Below are 23,292 nucleotides of genomic sequence, written 5' to 3'. Positions count from 1 at the left end.
TGGGGAACGTTCGAACGCCAGGCGGCACTGTAGTAAGAATCCATAGCAATCCTCGAACTCACCCGAGAACGTAGGACATGGCAGCGGTGGAGCTGAACGGAAGTGGGTGACCTCCGGAAGTCCGATAGCCTCTGGTCCGGGTGGAATCACTACTCGTGACAAAGGTTCCGGGCCTGAAGCGGAAGTGGCAACTGGAACAGAGCCCGGGGATGGCGCTGGAGCAGGAGCTGGAATTCGCTCGTGAAGCTGTTGGATCATAGCCTCCAAATGCTGGTAACGCTGGTTGGCGACCGTCAGCTGTTCCATGAGCACCGGAAGAGTCTGCTCCTGCTGGGACATCCTGTTAGCCAGATCGGCGAGTGCTGATTCCGCTGGGTTAACGTTCTGGCCGGATGATTCTGTCATGACTCGCGGGAGGTGTTTAACCCAAGACATGCAGAATCAACACGACGTCGATAGGTGGGTAAAAAGAAAAGTTCTTTATTTCCTAAGATGGAACAAAAAGTGCACTGGTAAGTCCAGTGAAGGTGTGCCGTTGGCGTTAGTCCATTCAGTAGTCCACGGCGTGTGGGAAAGAGGGTAGCCAAGGTGAGCGCAGGTGGAATTCAGCGGGCTGAGGCGGGTGAGGCAGCGGAGATAAACAGGCAGGCGTAGAGGAGGATGGGACGTGGTTCTGGAAATCTGAGGTTCAAGCGGCGAGAGAAGTGTGAAGAGTTGTGTCCTGAGCAGAGCAAACAAACAGAGTTCAGGGAAAATCCAAAGGCATAATCCAGCAAAACAGTCCAAGGTTCGGAGCCAGTAATCCAATGTCAAATTTCTTAACAAGCAAAACGAAGTCGAGAGGCTGGGCTACCTAACAGGTGCAATCATCCGGCGCAGTGTGGTGTCTCCATCCTCCTTTTATACCTGACCTCCAGATTGGAGATCTGGCACACCTGCAGCACCCTTTGCTCCTCACCTGTGGATGATTACCTCAGAGAAGGTTAATGAGGAGAGTGCTCACCTCGGCTCAGGAACATGACAGGGGACAGCCTAAATGAGGGTGGCAACTGGTTCCAGAGTGACGGTGCTAGTACTGAGAAAGCCCGGTCCCCACGAGTATGGCACTTAGAACGGGGGACAGCAAGCAGGCCTTTGTCAGAGGAGCGCAGAGCTCCTCTTGTAGTTTGTCCAAGCTGTAGCAGCTGGCTGTTTCTCCTTCTCTGATGTTATTGAGCAGAGAACCTCTCACACCAGTGGTGTTCTGTTGCTAAATACATGAGTGTGTCATGAAGGGAGGACCCAGTGAAGTGTGGAGGTTCTGCAAGCCCTACTACCGGATCTGCAGTTCCTTATATGGTAATAATGACCTGTATTTATACAGCACCTTCTCAGGTTTTCTAAACCCCCCCAAGGTGAGCTACAATGTAGCCACAGCTGCCCTGGGGCACCAAGCATTGGCACCACCGGTTCCTCCAATTGCCACCAGCAGGCAGGAAGGGTTAAGTGTCTTGCCCAAGGACACAACAGCATTCTATGGTGGGAGCTGGGATCGAACCTACAACCTTCCAATTACTTGACAACCCGCTCTACCTCCTGAGCTGCCGCTGCCCTTATGTGTTCTTCTGGGCTGTTTTTTTCTTGCATTCCTTTAGAACATGTTGGTATTTGAACTAATAATTTACTCTGTGTTCGATTGAAGTGAAGGTAAATAAGTAGGTCAGGTCATGATGAGGCTAGTGGAACTAGCGTAGTTATTTGTAGTCATTTCATGACGTAACTCGTGGTTTACATAAGACCAGGTTAGTGTGGGTGACATTTTCCCTGTAATATTCGAAATAATCACATGCATTTAGCATTAATATTGTGGATATTCCTGGATATTCGTGGATTTGGTGTCAGATTTCAGGTTGTCAGGTTTCCTGCTCATTGGCCTTGGAGGCTTCCTGGCTTACCATAAAATTATGAGCTGTCGAGTAATATTGGCTTGCTCCCGGAGCTCAGAGATGGTTTGCACCGCGCTGTGAATTCACAGACTCACATAATTGTCGAGATGAATCGTAAGCTTGGAACTTTGGCTGAGATTCATTCATTGGCACAAAAGATGGATGCCATCAAGGATAGAGTGGACGAATCAGCACGAATTGGGATAGATTAATGTCCATTATTGGGATTCTGAGAGGTTGAGGACCAAGGAACTTTAAGACAGAGAGGAAATTATCTCTGTCTGGCCCCAAAACAATTTCTAACCGGAATCTGGCGCCCTTGAGCCTGCAAGGCTCCAACGAAAACTCCCCCCTCAGAAGATATGTGGAATGTGCCATCTCTATGGCAACTCAACTCTGTCTCTGGAAACTCAACTCTGTCTCCTATCCCAGTCTGGGCGGGACTGCGGGAAGGCCGCCAAATCATTCCAGGGTCACTGCAACCCTCCAACCCTCAATGCTCCTCCCCCTATTCAGACTGAGGTGACATGCGCTGCTTGTAGTGGCTGCAGGAACTGAAGTGTGGATAGTCCCAAACCCACCACCCCACCTAGTGGACACTTATGTTGTGTGATGTCTGAAGTCTGTTGCATATCTGTCTGAGGTGTTTTTTTTTTTGTTTTTTTTTTGCAGAGTAAAGCTGCCCTCCTGGTGGGAGGGTAACTTTGAAGTGCCTTTTTTTCCCTCCACCTGAACCAATCCTCTTGTAAACCCCTCTGATCTCTATTAAGGTAGCGCGACTCAGGGTTGCAAATGACCACAGTCACCAGTTCTTGTCATGTGTCTTGCCCATGTATGTCTGATCTCTGAATTGTGTGTACTGAAACTCTAATTTCCCTCTGGGATTAATAAAGTATATTTGGATTGAATTGAATTAATACAGATTATCTTTGTCTGAAATGTGTTTGCCACTGGGGGTACGTACTACAGCATTCCATGAATTATACCATTCCAGTTACACTTGTAGCTCTTATTTTTGTTTGCATCAAACCCGCCTGCAGCGAGCCGCGTCCACACGGGGGATTTTACAACTCATAAAGCAACTATTGGATTTCTTAACTTTATTTTGACCTCATCAATAGTTAATACTGGAACCCACCATCCTGTGGTTCAAATTCTTTGCAGAGGAGAAAACTCTTTACTTCCTGAAGCTGCTAATAATCTCAAATTCTGTAATTACTGTAGAATTAAAGAACAGTATCCTGTACTTTAGTAATGGTGGGTAATTGTGCGATCACTTCGATTGAGCTCTAAAACACACATTTGTCCTGACAGTGTGCGTGTGTGTGTGTGTGTGTGTGTGTGTGTGTGTGTGTGTGTGTGTGTGTGTGTGTGTGTGTGTGTGTGTGTGTGTGTGTGTGTGTTGTGTGTGTGTGTGCATGAATGGATGAGTCTGTAAGTGTGTGTGTGTGTGTGTGTGTGTGTGTTTGGCTACAAGGGGAGAAAATGGCTTTAACCTTCATGCTTATTCAATCATGGGTTCTCTGTAAATGTCGCTCCATCTGCCTCCCTGCTGCGCTGCACATCTCTGTTTACCTCTGATTTACTGAATCTAACTCCACCGTGCCTTCGTGTCCAGGCTTCTCTCTGATTTCTATCCATTCTCTTTCTCTTTGATCCTCACGTCAACTCTTTTCACCTCTGTAATTCCACTTCCTATTTCTCATCCTTTAATAACGTCACGTTTTCTCCTCTCCTCCTCCGCACCTGAGCAAATAGCAGCCATTTTAGATATTTATTTCTCTGTCCATCTTGTCATCACTGTTTTAATCTCTAACATTTTTCTGAAACGTTTGTCAGGAGCCTGTTCACGGCTGCCCTTTCTATTCGTCTTTTTCCATTCTGTCTTTTTGTTTCCTTCTCGATCCGCCTTCAGCTGCTGCTGATCGATATTTCTCCAGCTCTCGGTCTCCAGATTAAGAATGAGGCACCCAGAGAACGAGGATCGAGTGAGAGCTGACAGGGGGAGGAAAGATGGATATAAGAAAGAAGGTTAGAGGGAACGATGGTGTGAAATGGGGAAAGGAAGCAGGAAAAAGAAACCGAGAGTAAAAGATAAATCGCATAAGGAGGAAGAGCTGCTTATTAAAACTTTGAAAATCAACACAAATCAAACACTACGCCTGTAATATGTGTAAATATGTGTTTCTACACCTCTGTTGGCTCAGAGCCACTCAGCATCAGAGGGATAACCAGTTTTCTTACAGGAGTAACTAATAGATCTTTTAAAGTTGAGTTTAATGATCAGAACATATTTTTTAACAGTCAGAAGCAGTCAGCTGTTACAGTGTCTCCTCCTTAAACTCAACTGTACGTTAACCACAGCTGGAAGCCAGATGTTTTCACTGCAGAACATCCACACTTGTCACAGCTAGACACAGGAATGTAAAGAGGAGGTTGAAGCCCCCTAGTGTTTGGCTGCGGTATATGTTTTAGATCTCACCCCCTCCATGTAAATGAATGGGGCTTATTTCTGATTGAAACAATAAAAATGCTCTTGAGGAAAGTTTCTGCGTTCGAGTCAAAAGCAGAACAAGCTCCTCATTGGTCACTAATGCATTTTTCTTCCAAAGGCGACACAATTCAAGAAGAAATAAACAGGCGTCTCAATGGTAGATTTTATTTTTTAACCGACAATCATCATCACATAAAAAATAAGCTAAGTGCATGAGTCTATGCTGCAGGTAAATATTGGCCCATTTATTTTATGACCTCTATACCAGATTAAGACACTGTTGTGACCCTCATGACCTGTTAGAACATGTCTGGATCATAGCAAAATGAGGAAACCCTCCTACAGCATGGATAGTGACTCTTCTTTAGTGTTTGCCAGATTTTCTTTTGAACATTTGTTCTGTGCAATCTATCAAACTCCATTGTTTGTTTTTTTCTAAACTGAGATAAACGTGATGCCACCAACATTGACAGTGCTCTGAGGATGACTACAGCGTTAGTCGAAACTTGTCAGCTAAAATAAAAAACAAGTCAGTACTCTATGTTTAGAAAAGAACCAAACAATGGAATGCAATGTTACCAAGATGTTCCCTTCAATGATCCAACATACGCCCGTAATTCAATTAGGGCTGCAACTAACGATTATTTTCATAATCGATTAATCTGTCGATTATTTTTTCGATTAATTGATTAATCGGTTTGTTATTGTTTAGCTATTTAACCTATACAAAAGATGAATACATTTCAGTTAAGAAAAAGAAAAGCATAAGAGAATTGTGCAGTTGACTGCAATCTATTTTATTGCACATGAACACAGTCAGCGGTGTAAAATGAGCTAAACAGTGCAAAATATCAGTCCAGAATAATTTTTTGGCATCAAAATATAAGAGGTAAATTCCATAAAAAATAATGTAGAATCTGGAATAGAGTTTGTAAGTGGTATGCATTGCTGGGGGTGAGTGTCTTGTTGCCCATGTAGTTGTCCATCGTTGCTTGTTTTTTTCTGCATAAGAAACACAAATAAACTGAATTAAGTACACATATAAAATAAAGCAGCACACACACTACAACACTAAATCAATATTACATTATTTGAATTAATTAACAATATACAGTGATCATTTAATTTGACAAAAATGTGTTGTGAGGAATTTTACGGCGTTAGATAGTAAAACAGCCTTTTAATAGTTAAAAAAAGGACTTTCTGAATTTCTCCTGTATTTAAAAATTGAAAGCGTACAACTATGCCGCGTTATATTCACCTGGACACAGCTCGTCTGTATATTTTTCACCGCGGAGTTGTCCTTTTTTGAATGAGGAACATATTTATGGGTTTGTGCCGTTTTTCTCTTAACGAGAACATTCTTATAAACAGACGTGCTGAATTTGGCAAGCGCATGATTCACAACACGGAGGAGATTCACGATTGCATCTAGTCAATCAGAAGTAGAACACCGTAAACTGACGCGGCAAAAAAAACATGTTTAACATCCACTATAACGAACTCAGCTAACACTAAGTCCCAAATGTGATCTGCGTTAGCTTGTTTATTTTCTGTTACTTACCGGACATTCCTCTGCTGCATCAGCCCCCACGTTTTCGTCTCAAATGTTCACATAGGGACGTCGTGCTTCCGTCGTGCCATGGTTTTTGCATATTTTGCAGGTCACCGGTCTTTTCAAGGCATCTAGTGAAGTGCTCCCATACTCGTGAGGTTTTTGTCCGGGGTTTCTCTTGTTTTGTCGCTTCTATTTTTCTTCCGTATTTCTTGTTGATCCGCCATCTCTCACAGCAAGATGAGCGTCAGTAACGTGATACGTCATGAAAACCGAGGGCACTTATTGGCTCATTTCTTCTTCTACGGCTCCACTGGTAGATCAGTGGCTCATTACTGCCACACACTGGCGGCAAATTTAACAGATTGTAACCGATGTCAGATTGTGGTTAAAAATAGACTTTATGCGGTAAAATATGATTATTAAACAACTAATCGATGACTAAAAAAGTTGTTAACTATTTTAATAATCGATTATAATCGATTAAATCGATTAGTTGTTTCAGCTCTAAATTCAATTCAATTCAAGTTTATTCATATAGCACCAAATCACGGCGTTGAGTCGTCTCAAGTCACTTCACATAATAAACATTCCAATACAGATCAGTTCATTAAGCTAATCAGAAAAAAGTTTCCTTCATAAGAAACCCAGCAAATTGCATCGAGTCACTGACTAGTGTCAGTGACTTTACAACAATCCTCATACTAAGCAAGCATTTAGCGACAGTGGAGAGGAAAACTCCCTTTTAACAGGAAGAAACCTCCAGAGAATCCTGGCTCAGTATAAGCAGCCATCCACCATGACTCACTGGGGATCGAGTAGACAGAGAGCGGGCACACACACACACACACACACACACACACACACACACACACACACACACACACACACACACACACACACACACACACACACACACACACGCACACACACATCAAGTAATGTGTCTATGGTTACATTGTGATTTCTTGGTAAATAGGTGAAATACCTTGGCCACTTTATAACCGATCAAATGCGAGATGATGCTGACATCCACAGACAGTGCTGTAAACTGTATGCACAAGCTAATACTATAGCTCGTAAGTTTGGTTTTTGTTCACCTCCAGTTAAGGTGGCTTTATTTAAAGCATATTGTACTCCGCTCTACACAGCCCAACTGTGGTCATCCTACAATCAAAGCAGCATGAATAAGCTGCAAGTTGCATACAATGATGCCTTAAGGATCATACTTAAAATACCCAGAGGGCCAGTGCCAGTCAGATGTTTGTAACAGCAGGCATTTGTACTTTTAAAGCACTTTTAAGAAAACTCATATTCACTTTTACAGGCCAACTGGATAGCTCTGCCAAAAGTATAATTTCAGCAATCACTGATCCTACTGTGAGCAGTTGTCGCTATTTGTCCAGTATAAGGAAACACTGGTTGAAGTGTTTGTGTGGTTAACCTTGTGTGGGTTAGTTTATAGTAAAGTTTTTAAATTACATTTAGATTTGTATTCAATTTTATGCTGTTATCTTTTATTTCTATTTATCTATTTTGTTTCATTGATCTGTTGTTTGATATATATTTTAGCTGGACCTAAGAGTCTGTCAATAAAGATTATCTATCTATCTATCTATTCTATTTGGTGAGAGATAAACTTTATTGTATTTATCCTAGTGGATCTATAATTAATTCAACAGGTAAACTAGTAGTAGCATATTCAGTGTCAAGGAAAGTTAATGTTATCATCAGGAGAGGGAGAATGATTAAATGGTTAGCAGCAGTGTGCTAGTCGATGGCCCCCTCCATGAGGCCACCACAGCTCAGCGGAACACCATTGTAGCTTCTTCTGGGGAGAAAAACACTTAGAGAAAAAATAAAGCTAACACCTGAAATTGCAGGAAATAATACAGTTAAAGAGCAAATTGTAGAAGAAAGTAGTAGAGTGTGGAAAGTGGTCAGTGTGTCCTCCAGCAGTCTAAGCCTATAGCAGCATAGCTACAGAGATAACTCTTGATAACCTAGCCTTTAAAAATGGAGGCATGTTGGAGGCAGGGCAAGGGAGAGCCGTCTTTACCGACTGTACACTCCACCTCCCTCTACTCCCCCACTTGTCCAGATCCAGGCTAACATCCGATTTTAACCATAGGCCCTATCAAATAAAATGTTTTAAGCCTAGCCTTAAAAGTAGACAAGGTGTCTGCCTCACGGACTAAAGCTGGGAGTTGGTTCCACAAGACGGGAGCCTGATAACTAAAAGATCTGCCTCTCATCCTATTTTTAGATATTCTTGGAACCACCAGTAGACCTGCAGTCTGAGAGCGAAGTGCTCGGTTAGGAACGTATGGAACAATCAGGTCACTGATGTAAGATGGAGCTTGATTATTAAGAGCTTTATATGTGAGAAGAAGGATCTTAAGATCTATTCTAAATTTAACAGGTAGCCAATGTAGGGAAGCTAAGACAGGAGAGATATGATCTTTCTAATCACATCATACTTCTGGTTCTGGCACCATGCTGGCATCGTGCAGCTCTTTGGGATTATAGTTCATAGCTCAAACATGTTCATGCCTGGCTCAATGCTTGGAAAACAAGCCCATATCATCCCCCTCCACCACCATGCTGACAGCTGTTATAAGCTATTTGCTCTGATGTGTACGTGGCTGTTAGTTATTATAGCCAAACCTCTTTATTTGCATTGTACTTCCTAAAGGACTCAACCCTACCTGCTAACCATCTCTTCAGACTTCTGTCTGGTAAACGATACAGGGCAATGAAAACATGCACCACCAGGCAACCGCTGTGTGTGTGTGTGTGTGTGTGTGTGTCTTCTTTTTTAGCCTTATAATTTGATTTTACTTATATTTTAGTACCTCCTTACGTGAGCTGTCTTTAGTGAGAACAAAGTCAATTTTATTGTACACTTGTGACATGACTGAGGGGAGTTTCCTGACCCAAGACATGCAGAATGATTCGGAGACAGAGGTAGGAAAAAAATAAGATACAATTTTATTTCTTTTAACTGAACTAAAGAGGCACCACAAAATGTGGAGATGGGTAGCAAAGGCGCAGAGCACTCTTTCCGGTGGCCGGGGTCTGTAGGATAGACAGAGGTGAGGATCTTGTGGCTGAAGTGGAATAAATTCTTCGGAGGAGTCTTACTGTAGGAAGCTGGCTTTGATGTCTGGGCAGATCTGGGGTGAGCTGTGGCAGAGGTGTTGGTACTGGGGCGTGATCCAAGAGGTGAGCGGAGGAGAGCGGTGGGGTCCACCAGGAGGAGGGAGATCTGTAGCACGGTTCCAGATTATGGCTGAGGTTGGATGAGGCAGGTCTGAAGATGATCCTGAGGAAAGCAGGGCGAATGATTACTACGCTCATTAAGAGCACAAACACCATCTGTAGCTACTAGGACTGAGATAACAATAACTGTAGCGATCTATAAACTGTGATAAGAACTGTAGCTTGTACTAAAGGCAAGACAGAACTACCCAAGTTGAGTAATCTTCCAGCGAGGTGAAGTGATCTCCCAGCTCCTTATAAACCCTGGCAGGTGATGGGAAACACACCACAGCTGGCCACTCTCCGGCACCGCTCACCTGCAACGACTTGGTGGTAATTAGTTGAATGTGCAGACTCACCCCAGATCCTGACAACTTGTGCAATGACAGTACAATGATCTTAAATCTTGATTGAACACACAATTAAATTTTTCTGTCAAGAAAAGTTCTCGAAGTCTTTAGTAACCATTGAGATAAACTGTCTGAAGGGAGTCCTGAGGGGCACCTCTGATGGGGATTAAACCAGCAACCCTCCAATTGGCAGTCAGCCACTTTTCCTCTAAGCCACTTAGCCACAGCAGCACCATTTCAATACCTGCTAATTCTTGTAGAAGTGATAAATAAGTAGTTAGTTTTCCATGCACTGGCTGGTTATTAGGTTCCAGTTTTTGTTATTATTTGTAATTTGATGTTTTAGAGACCCAACAAGTAGAGACATCATAGCTGACTGTTTTGTGTTATTTCTTCTTCTGATTAGTGTTTCATTAGAAAACAAATGTAAAACTAGAAAGGTTTTATCATCACCGAGAATATATTTGTGTAGATGCTACTAAGTGTCACCTAATATATACACTCAACCATGTCTGGTATCTTTTTCCAGACACTTTGATCACAAATAGTTTGGCAGATTGAAGACAATACTTCAGTTTTAATAATCCTGCCCAAGATAGGAGCGTACCGAGAGTAATAAATCAGAGTATAAGTTCATATAACCTTCCATACCTGTGTTGTCCCCTGGTAGACCCACCAGGCTGGAGGACTTCACCGTGCTCTGGCAGCATCCTGACAGTCTCATCTGTCTTTCTGCTGAACTCTGAAATCCCCCAAAAGCCTATTATTCACTGAACACTGCTACAGGCAAGGTCACTGTGTAATAAGTGAGATGGACAAAGAAGAAAGTGAAAAGTCCCCGTAGTCCTCAAACAAGCACGCAGTAAGCAGGAACAGTGTGATACAATCACATTCGCAGAAACATGGAGCTGTCTATTGATTTATACTTCTCTCCAAACTCTGCCTTGCATTGATTTTTTTTTTCACCTAAAACCTGCACGGTTTAACATAGAGCTGGCCAATATGGTCTAATGCTAATTTCATAATAATTCAGATGTACTATTTATATTCCTAAATCTCAGGTTTCTCTTTAAATCACTGTTTCATCGTTGGGTGTTATGCATAAACTGCCCCAGTATGATGAATCAAAGCTACATTTCAATTTTGACATTTATTTATAAATCAAATATAAAGTTTCTTCTACCTAAATAACTAATACATTAAAATATACTATAACAACTATTAAAACTTGATTTTATAAAACAGTATTTGTACAAAAAGAGACAAGAGATCAGTTTTAACTTGATTCATTTATTGACTTATTTATAGATTCATGTACAACTATAGTTTTTTTTCCATAAATCAAAATCTGCTAATATATATTTTTAACATTTTAAAAAGTCAATTTAGTGATTTATTGTATAATCTCTGAACAGGCAACAAGTGCCATTTACAGCCCTAATATTCATGTTATTTACAGTATGTCACTGGAAAGTTTAAGCAAAGCAGCTTTATTTGTATCACACATTTCACACACAGAGGCAAGTCAGTGTGCTTTCAGGTGCAAGATCAGCAAAAACACAAAACATTCAAATCATTGTGGCAACACAGAACAGCAGATATTAATGTCAGAAATAAAATACACAAATACAATTATTTGTATGAATAACATAAAAACCAGAGTTAAAGGGTAGCAGTTACAGGTGCAGAAGGTGCAGCATGAGAAGCATTCATTCAAAGGCAAATGAACACTTGACAGTTTTCCATTTTGAGTTAAAAGTTTCTAGAGTTGGGGCACATTTGAGGCCATCTGTGAGCAACATAGTAGCTAAAAGCAGCTTCACCCTGTTTGGATCTGACAAGCTCTGGTCATGCTGAGACCTAACAGCCTGTACCCCACACCCCTGAAGTACCCCCAGAGGGCCTCCCGAGGGACGCAGTCGAACGCCTTCTCCAAATCCACAAAATACACGTAGACTGGTTGGGCAAACTCAATGGCCTCATGCCACTGAGTGATTTATAAACTAGTAGAAGTACTTTGAAAGCGATTCTGTAGTTTACTGGTAACCAGTGTAGAGATTTAAGAACAGGAGTGATGTGTTCGGTTCTCTTGGTTCTTGTTAAGACTCTAGCAGCATCGTTCTGAATGAGCTGCAGCTGCTTCACAGCTTTTTTAGGAAGACCAGTCAGAAGACCATTGAAATAGTCCAGCCTGGAGATGATACAAAAAGGTTAACACAGATTTGTACTTTTAGCAGAAAAAAAGTCATATTTAGACACATATGTCAGTTTATCCTCATGCAACAAGTGGCTGTGAACATGTGGCGCGTAATGATGATGTAACAGCTAGAATGCACCAACTGTTTCCCCTTCCTGTCTATTACTGAATCCTTTATACTTTATAATGAGTGAAGGAGGAAGTGGTTGAAGACAGCGTGTGAATTCTGTCTTTTTAGTGTCAGTCGAACACTCGTGTTAATCGGATCATCGCCTTGGGATGTGAATAGAGCTGACACCGTGCAGAAAGCTTCTTCAGCAGCAGAAACTCCCGTCTCAGAAAATGGACATCCTGGATATTCACATGCAGCCGAGCAGCTTTTAGTGACACGTAGTCCTGGTGCATGTGGCATGTGTGTGACAATGAAGCAGGAGATTGGTGGAGGTGTGTCTGCTTCCCTGCCTGTTTGATTTTCTGAACACCTTGAGACCGTCCTGCATTATTAAACACACACATCAGAGCATGAGTGTGTGTGGGGTGAAGAATGCACATGAGCGTGAACCACCCTCAAAGAGGCCACACCTCATTCATCCCAGTTACTCAGCTTCAACTGTCTCTCTCTCTCTCTCTCTCTCTCTCTCTCTCTCTCTCTCTCTCTCTCTCTCTCTCTCTCTCTCTCTCACACACACACACACACACATTTTTATCTAATTCTCTTAAGTTATTCTCTGCATTTTCTGTAGAAATATTTTATTTTTTAAGACAACTGTCATCCTTTCTCTGCTCTTTTACCCTAACCATGAAAGACTGATGTTCAGTCAATCATAACCTGTCAAGGTTCAACATTGTCCTGCAAATGAGCTCCGAATGAGCAACTCCACTCCTGTTATTTCCCACTTCATGAACATTTTCACTTTTTCATTTAAATCAAAACAGGTCCTCGTCAGTGTACGTGTTGGAATTACCTCAGAAGATCTGTCTGAATAAAGAAATGTTGCTGCTTATGTCACAAATAGGAACCATGTAGGTCAGATTATAACAGTAAAGAAAGAAAATGTGACCTTTTTAGCCTGATATATCAAATAAAATCAGTAAAGACAACTTTTAACCTTACTGATAGATTTTATTTCATCACCCCTTGACAACTGACAGGGGTCAACAGGACGTGCCATCTTTTTGCCCCCCAGCCAGAAGCTGGGGGCGGGGTCTTGGGTGCGTGATGTCACGAGTCTATAGTTGCTTACGATGCTCAAATTTGACTTTTTGGTGTTTTGAAAAATGTAACAGTTAAAGAAGCCCTTTCTTAATCCACATACTTTTCTTTTCTGTTTTTTAACTTGTTTTATTCTTTAAATATCGTTTTTATTCATCTTGTTATGTATACTTTTGAAAATCTGAAATGGTATTAATCAGCAGAGCTTTTTTAAATAAGATACTAGACAGTGTCAGCTTTAGTCTGGGAAAATCGCTTACTTTAAAATAAGGTGAGGAAAACAAAAACTGTTACATTTCCTTTTTTATATCTTTGGTATTTATTTTGTTCCTTTTGTCTTTGAGGACTCCAAGACCCCATCTACACTACTCCAGATAGTTTAACAACTTATTTAAAAAAATATGTGCGTAAAAGAGAAGCAGATGTAAGATCTGAGTAAGCTCTGATTTCTGTGTCTTTTTCAACGTTTCTATTAAATCCGTTTCTCATCTCCTGTCTCCTGATCTTTTCTCTGAAGCCACGCGATTCACCCGTAAAGTTCCAAAATAGCAATCGTCCAGTTTGATCCGTAGTTGGTTTTTCTGGGTCTAAATGCTGGAACTGTTTATTAGTTCAAGACTTAAGCACACAAAACCTAAGAACACGTGTTTATTCTATAGTAAAACCAGGATTTTACCAGTTAGTTGTTATTGAACAGTGCAACAACACTACCTCCCCACATTAAAGCTGCTCTAAAGGAAAAACAATATCTGTAGCTAAGATTTGATGCCTTATGCTAATGTGCTAATTTTGCTAACATCTTGCCAAAGCTAGCAGTTGACTTAATCTGGGTGTAATTCACCAAGTAAACAAATCCTTAGCATTGGCTGATGTCTCTCTGTGAATAAACACTAAAGTGATCAGGCTCAGAGTGTGTCACACCTAAAACGGTCCTGGTGGAAACACTTGCTAGCATCTCTCTGCTTTGGCAGCTCCCTCAGCTCATTCATATTCATTATTATCTCTGTCTTCTCAAACCCCAGTGAGTCGTGGAGGATGGCTGCTTATACTGAGCCAGGATCCTCTGGAGGTTTCTTCCTGTTAAAAGGGAGTTTTCCTCTCCACTGTCGCTAAATGCTTGCTTAGTATGAGGATTGCTGTAAAGAATCTGACACTAGTCAGTGAGTGCATTTACATGCAGCCAGTAACCCTTTTAAAACCTGAATATTCACCATAACCCGGTTCCGCAGGTCCATGTAAACACCGCCTAAAACCCGGATATGCTCTTAACCGGGTTTTTAAAAACCTGGTTACTACACCTGGGGTAACCCTTTTCTAACCCGAATGTTTGGTCGTGTAAACGCATATCGGGATATCCCCATCAAAGCGTGTGTTCTGCTCATGCTCTGTTTGCAAGGAATCTTGGTCTTTTGAGTAGCGAGACGTCTGGTATGCGCCAGAACACCGGAAGTAAACAACAAGTTGAGAGCAACATGGCGAGTCGCGGCACAGCACCACACTTTTGGAGTTACGAGGAAACCTCTGTCTTCATTAGTCTGGTGAAAAGTATGAACATTATGTCTTTTGTTGACGGCCGAAAGTACAGAGAGAGCGAAATATACAAGAAGGTAACCGCATATTACGTCTTGACGCTACCCCAACGTCCGCATTTAAATCGGGTTATGGGTAACTCTTTCTATTTATGCTTGTAGACAGGTTATTCTGATCAACTCAGAAACCCGATCATAACCCGGATATTGGCTGCATGTAAACGTAGTCAGTGACTCGATGCAACCTGTTGGGTTCCTTATATAGGAAACTGCTTTTTGATTGGCCTAATGAACTGACCTGTATTGGAACGTTTATTGTGTGAAGTGCCTTGAGATGACTCTTGTCGTGATTTGGCACTTTATAAATAAACTGAATTGAATCGAATAGAACATTTTTGTCCTTGTCCTTAATCCAAAGCTGTCATTAAAATTGTATATTTCTTAAGTCAGGTTTTTTGACACAGATTACATCCTTAGCTTCAGTACTCAGATGTGTGTTTATGTGTAGATATGTGTAGATTTAACCCCTTTAAGCCAGGGGCATTCTAAAAACCAAAAAAACGCAACTGCCTCTGCAAAAAAGTGGACTAGGGAAGCACATTGTTTTTAAGTGGATTTCTGGGGTTAAATCTATTTCAAAAGGTTAACCATCTCACCGACGCTGCATCGTGTGGAAGATGGGCTTGACTCTTACAGGAGGCAGGAAAAGCAGAATGCCCTAAGTGACAAAAGTCATACCTGGCTTTTACGACGTTCTTAAACTTCTCAAGTGGATGTAGGAAAGTGGCAAACGTGTCCATCACCACAGCGATGTTTATTCTAACAGATGGAGGAAAGATGGAGGTTGTTTTTCCTTCTCCCTTTTCCTCGTTCTTTTAATTTACCAGCAGCAGCCAACGGGCTGATGGGGCTCAAATTACTCTCACCTTTTTTACCTGAACTCCTCTGTGCAATTAGCGTCACGCTTACTTGTCATTTCAAATCGACGTGCTGCTGTTGTGCCATGTAATTATTTACCTGCCTGGAGAATAGCTCTTCACTTTCAACACTAAATAACACAAACACACACACTTCCAAACACCAAACCACCTGTTTCCTGTTTTACTTGAAACATGTTTAACATGCTGTCTACCATTACAGGGTCGTTGTCTCTGCAGGGCTGTCCAATTAAAGGTGTCTTTGTCTCTGGTGTGTTTTTCTAAAAAGGTCTTCTTACCTCACGTTCAACAACAACAACCTTTATGAGGTTTTTGCGTTTGAGCATCAGGACCCAAACCCAAACTTCTTCCTTTCAGGTTGTCGCCTTTTTCTTTTAGATTTTAAAACCAGTGTGTCTTTTTTCATGGAGGAAAGGGCTGGGTCCTGTTCTTCAAACCACTAAGGCCGGGTTATTTCACTTTTTACCTTCCGACCAGCATCCAAACCGAGAGGAAAAACAGGGATTAGAGATAGAGAAACGATGGCCGCCATTTTCTTCTGCAGGGGAGGAAAAGGAAATCATACCCTAAAACGGTTTTCTTTGATCTTGTGTCTTTTCCTGTGGTAAATCTGTTTGTGATGCTTTTTTTCTTACTCTTTTTAAAGACAAACACACACACACACACACACACACTAAGCCAACATGAATTCTTGCTGATTTGTCCTTTTTTCTCTTGCTTCTTTTCTTTTTTGATATTCTTTTTCTTTTTTTTTACACAAAAGCGGTTTTTGCCAGTAATCTTTTTTGAATTTTCTCTTTTCTCTTTTTCCCCCCTTTTTTTCTTAACCCTAGGTCCGCTCACAAAAAAAACTGATGAATCTTCAATGAACAAGCCTCGAGACGAAGGTATTTTTGTTGCATGTTTTTCCTTTTTTTCTTGTTTTGAAGTCTTTTTGGGGGATGTGTGTACACACACACACACACACACACACACACACACACACACACACACACACACACACACACACACACACACACACACACACACACACACACACACACACACACACACACACACACTTGCACACACACACACAGGTCAAATATCTTTAGTGGTGCATTAAATATGAGATGCATACCAATGTGCTGCTGACCGCTGCAATTGAACTAAAGTGTCTTTTGAATGCTAATCATTAGCCTTATATCACCTTGGATGAGCCGTTCTGGCTAATGGAAGCTGCATTATGAAGCCATCCACAGTGTTTTCCAGTGCTTCTTCTCTTCCTCTCAAATGACACCATCCTCATCATCGTGCCCTTGAAAACACAATGTCCAACCAACAGCATTGTCCCCCCCCCCCCCCCCCCCAAACCAAATTATTGTCGTGATTTTCTAGCAACAAAGCGCTTATTGAAACCACCGCAGACAATGAGGCATTATTCTGCCGCCTCGACCTCCTTCTCAAGGATGAAATTGCTGTTGGATGAGGGAGTGCACAAATATTAAGCTATTTCAAGTCAATGATGATAACATCAAATAAAGAGGAAGAGGAAAAAGAATAAGCGGAACGTCCAAGGACACTTGTGCCCCACTTTGGAGGATGTAGGTCTAATCTTCTGCTGGAAACAGATCACCTAACTCCCCGGCCCCCTTTCAATTTACCTCCCACCTGCAGCACTTACGCCAGCCAGGCTATTTTGTCCACACTTTCATCTCCGCCCCCCCGCCTCCTCCTCCCTTTGTTCTCCTGGACGTGTTTCTTGGAGGAAAAGATGACTGATGATATTTTGATACACATCTCTGAGTGCTGTTTTCAGTGGTTGTTCCGGGTGATTTTCTTTCTCTTGCTTCAAGATACTCTTTGATTTTTTTCTGTATTTTTTATATTTATTTATTTTTTTGAAGTTGAGAGTTGGAGGAAGTTTGACACGAGAGGAATTTCTTGGTGATCAAACGAGCTGGTACACACACACACACACACACACACAACTTTTAAACGCTGCCACAGTCAGCAGAGTAGAGAAATTGGTTCAGGACCTCACTCCCACACACACACACACACACACACACACACACACACACACACACACACACACACACACACACACACACACACACACACACACATCCCTTACCACAACACGCAACCCAGCTTAACTAAAATCCTATAATCTTCCTCCATTCTGGAATAAAAATATAATCAACTGTTGTTCACATGATAAAATACTAATACAGAAATATTTTTTAGTCTTTATTTGATTAAATCTTTTTAAACATAAAAGCAAGACTAATGTACCTGAATTAGCTTTTAGCTTAGCTTATGTTCATTGCCTCCCCCTGAAAACTGTAAATTATTTCTATTAAAGTGCAGAATAAATCTCTTTCTAGTGGATATTAGCTGCTAAATAAGCTAACATGTGCTGCTAACAAGTTATTAGTAAGTTTAGACCAGGTTTGTCCAAAGTGTGGCCTGGGGGTCTTTAGTGGCCCTCAGACTCATTTGGTTCTGCCCACACTAGCATTTCTACAACTGTGCAGGACAGTGTTTAAAATAAGATTTTTAATAATTATCTTATTTTAAGCTTATTTTGGAACAGTTCCAGTGAAATAAGTCACCATGAATAAATGTTTGCACTAAAAAAGAAAATCACCACATTTTTGGGAACTTTAAACTTGACAATGTTGACCCTTGTCCTGAAAAGTTTGGACACCTCTGGTTTCCACAATGGCTTAAGCTAAACTCCCACAGTACAGATTAACTGTTACCGTATAAGCTAACTAGTTACTGTGTCTTCTACCTATTTACTCATATAGGTTGTCATCATCATAAACTTAAAGGGGCTGTGTCATGGAAAATCCACGTTTTGGAGCTTTTAACCTTGTGATGTTGTTATTTCCTCGTGGAAAATAAACTCAAGTCCCGTTTTTGGCTGCATTCATGCATTTTCCTGTTTCAGCTGCAAATTCTGAGTTTTACTTTGAAAATCCTGCAAGCGTCAATGGAAACTAGTCTCCCCATCAAGCCCTGTTCCTGGAAGCTAGTCTCTGGTCTGAAACCTGTCTCCCCTGGCCAGCACAGGATATGTGGCTGACCCCTTCTTTCCACGGGAGCCGTCAGCAGCACGTTACTGCAGCAGCACGTCTTGCTCTCGTAAGCTGCTGCTTGGTCCTTCCCACGAGACGCGAAGCAGCAGGGGAGCAGCTGTCACCGACAGAGCACGAAGTCACACGATTGACTTCGTCAGTAAACACAACAACAAGCAGGAGCAAACTACAACATGGCTCCAAAAGTTTTGTGTTTTTTGTTCTGTCCGTTTTATAATCGCCAATATGGACCTGAAAAACAAAGGAGACCGCTAGCTAGGTGATGACTTCTCACGGGGCCGCACAGTTGGTAAATTTTTTTTAAAGTAAAGCAACCGAAAGGCAGAACGTTTCTTTATTCTGAAAATCTCGGGAGCTTCGCTCCGTTTCCGCAACCAATTTCCTGTCTTTCCCTCCCCAAAAATGTCGAACTTGACCCGTTTCAGAGGCGTCGCGCGTAGAAAATAGAACCGGCGCGTATAGGTTGGTTTATGCTTGACACGTCCGCGAGGCGAAATTGCGTCATTTTAACAACCACGCCCCTTCACCGCGCCTCCGCACAGCCCAAAATTTCTGCACCGCGCACCTAGGAAGTTTTCTAACCACACGGACGGTTGGACGTGGAAAAACATGGCAGACTGGCAAGAACTAGTATGGCAGAGGTTCGTAAATACAGACATTTGTATGATTCAGCTCTCAAAGATCAACGTGATCAACATGTTGTTAATAATTCTTGGAGAGAAATAGCTCGCACTGTCGGAAAAGACGAGGATGCTGTTAAAAATGCTGGAATGCCATGTTGTAAACAGTAATTTCTACTTCTACTATGGTGTAGTGTTGGATGCATGCCGTAGAGCTCCATGCTGCCCCCTACAGTTTGGGAGAATATTGGCTCACCGCGGAGACAAGCCACATGAACCATAAACGCTGCGAGTTGGGAAGCGCGTTCCATCCGCGAGCCGCATCACCAAGCGGAAAGTGAATGTGTCAAGCATAAACCAAGCTTAAGGGCCGCGACATGCTGCTCCTGAGATGCGGCCGACTCGCGCTGCTGACAGCTGCTGACGGCTGCTGACGGCTCCGGTGGAAAGAAGGGGTTAGGCGACTGATTCCATGTGATAGACCTGGTAGTCCAGTGGTTAGAGTGCTGGGCTGGTATTCAGTTTTGTGTAGCTTCACATCCTGGTCTCAGCAGAAACTGGTTTTCTTCTTTTCTTAGCTACACGTGCCAGTATTATGTTTCCAACCCTTTATTGGTTAACTGTTTAAAATATAAGGACTAACTTTATTTAGCCAGTGTGAGACCATGTGAGGTGTGCTGAGTAAATCAACTAAAATGCTGTTTGGAAATGACCAAATTCAAAGATGTTTAGAAACACAAAATATTTTGCTGAAAAGAATCAATTAAAATAAAATATGAAAGCATGAAATCTGCTTCAACTGGCTGAATAAATTACTGCCGACACCATCGGGAGTTACGTTTGCATATGGAAATGTTAATGGCAGACAGACGCCTTAACCACTGGACCTCCGTAGCCAATACAGTAGCTGACTCACCCAGGATGCTGTTGTAGGCACATTTTGTCAGAGCAGGCGTGGATGGAGTTTCACTGAAACGAACTTATTTTGTTTTCAGGTTTAAATTCAGACTGACAAAAATAACTTGTATTTCAGAGAAATTATGCTGCAATAGTGCCAACGGTAATATTTTATCATATACTGTACTTACCTTTATCTCAAAGGTTTAGAATAATTTGGAACCTCTAAATAATCCGTTTTAAAGGATTTTGTTCGACAAACCAACAAACCATTGATCAAGACTTTTTCTTTAAACAAACTTTTAATTAGTACTTATTGTTACCCTTAAAACAGTTTTTTTAAGAGATACGTGTTGGTCATTATTGAAATTATAAAGTGTTTAGTTGTCAGTATGTGCAGAAGTTCAAGCTCATGAAATAGATTTGTTCTTTAAATAAATAAATAAATATATCAATAAATAAATACATGATTTAATTAATTAATTAATACATAAATAAATACATTTGAAGAAAGATTTTAAAAGTTTTTTATAGCACAAAATCAAAGGGTTTCAACACAACATATACATCAAAGGTTTAGCTTTCTTGCTTGAAACTCAAAACAGGAAGTGCAAACAGAGAAAACTTTTTAATCATCAATCAGAAAACATGGCTAAACTTCAGGGGAAAACAGTCAAATATGACTAAAACATTGAATGCACTTTAAATGATTTGAAATCTTAGAAAGTTATGTATATCACAACCATTTAAGTGCTATTGACTAATGTATATATATGTAAATATAAAAAAGTATTTAACAATCTGTGACATTTTATTTAATTTTTTTAATTTGCCCCAACACCAGTACATCCTCCACCGGGGGGCTGTACACATGTAAACCTGGACATGGCAGGTTTACGATGAAGGTACTGATCCTGATACTCAATCTGGATGCTTTAATTCCACAACATGTTGTGACACTAGTCCATGCAGAGATAAAACTATTCTATACTTTCTTGAAACCATGCCGGAGATATTAACTGATTTTCCTGGTGGTCAGCATCCTGCTTCCTCTAATGGAGGTTGTTGTTTAACTCAAGGATATTTCATTGTTGCAGTGAAACAGCACGGTTTTACGTTTGGTCCCTGGGGGGAAGGTGGGCTGTTAGCCAGGGAACACTGCAGACGTGGGGCTCCTACAGAGCAGAGGTAGCACCATGCACGTCCTGACTGTGCAGGTGTTTCCCCTACCGGTCCAAACTGCTGCAATTGTTGCACACATACTATTTTACTCTAAGTTTAATTATGGTGAGAAACTTCTGAACAGTTCAATGCAGGACAATTAATACGTTGTGTTTTTTTGTAATGACGGTTTGTCTCCAAAAACCAGTTAACCCACAACTTTGTCCTCGTTTTCTGGTCTCACTGGCTTTGGAGCAGTTTGTTCTAGGCCAGACAAAAAAAAAAAGTCACAGGGTACAAAGGGGCTAAAAATGACACAAACGACACACTCTGTCATCGTCTCTGTTCCCTCTGATGGGTTCATTTGTTTCAGCTTCAGATGAAAAAAGCATGAGGAACCACAGGATGATCGGGATCGATAATCAGAGAGATTGTTATAACGTGTTGCATCAGTGTGTGTGTGTGTGTGTGTGTGTGTGTGTGTGTGTGTGTGTGTGTGTGTGTGTGTGTGAGAGAGAGAGAGAGAGAGAATGAGGAAGAAGACAGAATTGCAAACCAGAGCCAGATCGAGCTAAATCGTCCAAGTGAGAGCGATGTTTTCTAGTTGTGAGCGCTGCTGCGTGTCAGCTCTGATCAGAGATGAACCAGAACCACCTGAGCTCCAAGCCTGGAACATATTGCTGGCAGGAGCAATTTCACCTCCCTTCAACACAATAAAACCCACCCACACACACACACACACACACACACACACACACACACACACACACACACACACACACACACCCACACACACACACACACACACATCAAAGTACACAAGCAGCAGCCACAGCAACACAACTGATACTCAGAAATTTGATGAAAAGATTTTCTGTTTAAATATAAATTTTAATAAAACCTCATCACACATTGTTCAACCGTCAAACGAAGGATGTAATTATTAATCCTCCTCTCAACTGGAACAAATATGTTCATTTCACATCTGTATGGGTTTATCTGGGTTTACATTGTGGCACAGCTGACAGAAATAGGATTTTTACACATTCAAATCCTCCTGAAATTATAAAATATTTATTTTTTCAATGTTTGAAAACAACGTTGAATCAAATAACTTCATTAACATATTTTGTCTCAAACAAAAATATTGCATTATATGAATATTTACTCAGGTCAAATTAGAAGTCAAAGGATGCAATTTATATTTTGTCATTATTATTAACAAAATCTCCCAGAGATCGAGATCTTTTATTTTCCATAGCTGGGAAACATCTTATATCAGAAAAGATATATCAGTTTTCCATCAGGAAAATAGTCTTCGCAGCTGGCTAATATTTATAGGTTAAATCTTCCCAGGAAATAATATCCTAACATTTCCCAAGATTATTACTTGTGTAACTCAAATAAAATGCCAAGTAATCTCAGATTTAACAGGCTTCATTAATGAGGTCAAATAGTACATTTTATTTTATACAGCAAAATAACAAACAACTACGGCTTGTTTGGAAGTAAAAAAATGTTTTATTCTATTATAAAAGAGCAGATAATGATAAAAGTCAGATTTATGATCAGACTGTTGAGCATGGTTGTGGAGGGGTGATGATAAGGGCTCATTCAACAGCATTGAGGACCTTGCAGTCATCAAGTTGACCATTAATTCATCTGCATATGAAAGTATTCTTGAGTCAGCTGTAAGGCTAGAATTTCCACAAACCTAACCCATTTGAAGTCCAGTGCTCAACCCAGATAAATATTGTGATTGGCTTTTAATGGTACAATATGTAAAATAATAGGAAAGTTTTTTTTATTAGACTTCATTCTCTGTTGACTGGGGGATTGTCAGTTTTTCTCCTTTCAAAAAGTTAGGAGGGACGTAGTTACTGTTTATAATCTCTGAGCCTGCAGGGTTGGCGAGTTGGCACTGCAGCGCCAAAACATGGCGATAGCCGGCAAAATGCAGTAGCGATTTGTAAAGATCCCGAGCTAGTAAACAGGTGCAACCTAGAAGGTATTTCTTGTACCCCTAAAAAGCCATGCCAACTTTTAGTTTTACTCTATTATCAGTT

General features: G+C 41.2%; 1 protein-coding gene and 1 long non-coding RNA gene across 3 annotated transcripts in view; one reads left to right on the top strand and one right to left on the bottom strand.

Annotated features, from left to right (window-relative positions):
* nlgn2a (neuroligin 2a) overlaps positions 1–23,292 on the top strand; it is a 356,614-nt gene that overhangs the window by 167,073 nt on the left and 166,249 nt on the right. Inside the window, exon 3 of one of the 2 annotated variants that reach the window (XM_015946252.3) lies at positions 16,296–16,349. The exons of the other annotated variant lie outside the window; for it this stretch is intronic. Coding sequence (XP_015801738.1) covers positions 16,296–16,349 — 54 coding nt within the window. The remainder of the gene's footprint in view (positions 1–16,295; positions 16,350–23,292) is intronic. 2 annotated transcript variants of the gene reach the window in all.
* On the bottom strand, positions 8,943–9,518 carry LOC139066125 (uncharacterized). Its single transcript, XR_011519096.1, has 2 exons — positions 9,445–9,518; positions 8,943–9,299 (listed from the first exon to the last, which is right to left on the bottom strand). It is a non-coding gene; the product is annotated as an uncharacterized lncRNA (long non-coding RNA).

This window comes from Nothobranchius furzeri, chromosome 2 (assembly GCF_043380555.1).
Source record: "Nothobranchius furzeri strain GRZ-AD chromosome 2, NfurGRZ-RIMD1, whole genome shotgun sequence".
Classification (NCBI taxonomy): domain Eukaryota; kingdom Metazoa; phylum Chordata; class Actinopteri; order Cyprinodontiformes; family Nothobranchiidae; genus Nothobranchius; species Nothobranchius furzeri.
Note: the sequence above shows the minus strand (reverse complement) of the source record. Positions and strands in the feature narration are given on the sequence as shown.